Source organism: Molossus molossus, unplaced genomic scaffold (assembly GCF_014108415.1).
Source record: "Molossus molossus isolate mMolMol1 unplaced genomic scaffold, mMolMol1.p scaffold_m16_p_8, whole genome shotgun sequence".
NCBI classification, from domain to species: domain Eukaryota; kingdom Metazoa; phylum Chordata; class Mammalia; order Chiroptera; family Molossidae; genus Molossus; species Molossus molossus.
In genome coordinates, this window is record NW_023425402.1 from 400,712 (window position 1) to 402,706 (window position 1,995).

Here is a 1,995-nt window from a genome sequence, read left to right on the forward strand (position 1 = left end):
GTCACAGCAAATTTGAAAGTCATAAGTAGTAAGATGTGAAAATAATTTTAAGTGGTTCACCACATTTGAAAGGTATTATAGATAATCAATGGCATGTCATTTGAAGTGGTCAGTTCAGAGATGATATTTTATTTACTATGATATTTAAGCTATAATTGATGGAAAATAGTTGGTAACTGCATAAAAATAAAAATAGATCATAAATTTTACGGACTTTGGAAACTTGCTTTCAAGGGGTGTTTAATTAAAGCAAAGTTTCTGTTGTATGTTTTCTAAACCATTTGGCACATGAAGGTGCAGTGGGTGGTATGGCTGAAAGAAAATAGGCGGCGGTTGTCCTGGTGTTGCATGATAAGAAGGGTACCCTCCATCAGAAGCAAAATATGGAGCAGGGTGATAAAAGCAAGTTACACTGTCTGTATTGGGTAGAATATTCTGTTCTCCCAGTACTTTTAAAGCCATTAGGGTGATCATGTTGATTGTTTGTCTTCTTTCATGACCCATGAGGCAAACGGTGCTTTCATTCACAACTCCACGCAAGGTCATAAGGTAGTCATACTTGCTTTTTTCTTCACCTATGAAATGGTTGCGAAGGTATGATTCAATCTTCTTTTGCTGTTCTACTGTGTCAGGAAAATCAATGAAAAATCTAGAACACATGTAACGTTCTAAGGTCTTGATTTCTGCTTCACAAGCTGGCTTAAAGTCACGAACCAGCAAGTTGCTGTACTTCAGAAGGCCACCACCTCTGATCTCTTCAGGTTTTCTGGTAGATATAAGCTTGCATTGCAAGTGCATCATTGCTTCTTGAAAGTCTCCATACATGCTTTCAGCTACCACAGCAGGACAAGACTCTTGGGTTAGCTTAGCATTTTTGTCACTGTAGAAGTCCAACATAGGATCCAAAAGAATTTGAAAAGAATCTACACTGAACTCAAACTGTCGTCTCAGTGAATTCACAAATTTTAGCTCTACATTCTTCCCAGTGTTATTTGAAAGAGAGATGAGACTCCATCGATCATGCTTATTGCAAACTTTGACCATCTTCTGCACATAAGCCTCTTTCATGGTCTTTAGGGTGATCTTTTCCTTTTTTACACCTTGTGGTAAAAAGTCAAGTAGGCAACCTAGAACTGCATCCTTAACAACCTGAAATTCTTGATCATTTGGTAGTTCAACCCCAAATATAACATCCAGATCCTTATAGCTGATTCCATTGTGGCTTGCAAGTATGTAACTTGCAGTAGAACCATTCAGTCGGGTGTCTTTAACAATAATTCCTTGTTCTATCAGTTGATCTTTCACAACATGAATAATACATTTTGGTTTTACCTCCAATGTGGGGAAATTTCCCCTTCCATGAATTGGAATTACTTCATCTAATACTTGATCCAGTATTATAACTTGATCCCAAGTGAGACTGCTGGATCGAATTTCAGACATTGTATAGTGTTAGTAGGTCAACTAGGAAGCAAGCAAAATGTTGAGAAGAAATGTTAGCATCTTGAAATCAGTGTTATACCCAAAGCATATAAAAAAGTTAAAAATAGACTTACCCTCGACATAAATCAAACTAATACTAGGAAGTAAATTATTAATGTATCTAATTGTGGTTAAATCTATAAGTGAAATAAAGCCACTTTGATTATGTCAAAATTATTAGATCCATTAATACATGCAAATAGACAATGTCATGGATTTGTTAGAATTATAATTATTTTTATGTAAAATGGTGACCTTTCTTAATCTTTATTTATGTAAATACTGTAAAAATTCCATTTGGTATTAAAAATTGTATTAATGAGATAATCATAATACATCATTGAGTTAACTGTCATAAATTTAAAGTGAGAGTAAGACAGCATTTCTGTGTGTTAGACCCAACTGACTGAATGGGATAATGTTCAAAAGCAATATATATGTGTATCATCTTTAATCCAAAAGTATTAGAGAATTCATTATATATATATTGTCATGGATTTGTTAGAATTATAA

At 34.4% G+C, this 1,995-nt stretch overlaps 1 protein-coding gene across 1 annotated transcript; it reads right to left on the reverse strand.

The window, feature by feature from the left end:
* Nucleotides 1-240: 240 nt before the first annotated feature.
* Nucleotides 241-1,443, reverse strand: LOC118621278 (terminal nucleotidyltransferase 5D-like). Its single transcript, XM_036248611.1, has one exon. It carries the CDS (start codon nucleotides 1,441-1,443, stop codon nucleotides 241-243), a length of 1,203 nt encoding a protein of 400 aa, XP_036104504.1.
* Nucleotides 1,444-1,995: the final 552 nt, after the last annotated feature.

Bases quoted from the DNA above. Each gene is read 5' to 3' on its own strand.
- LOC118621278 (XM_036248611.1), bottom strand. From the start codon at position 1,443: ATGTCTGAAATTCGATCCAGCAGTCTCACTTGGGATCAAGTTATAATA.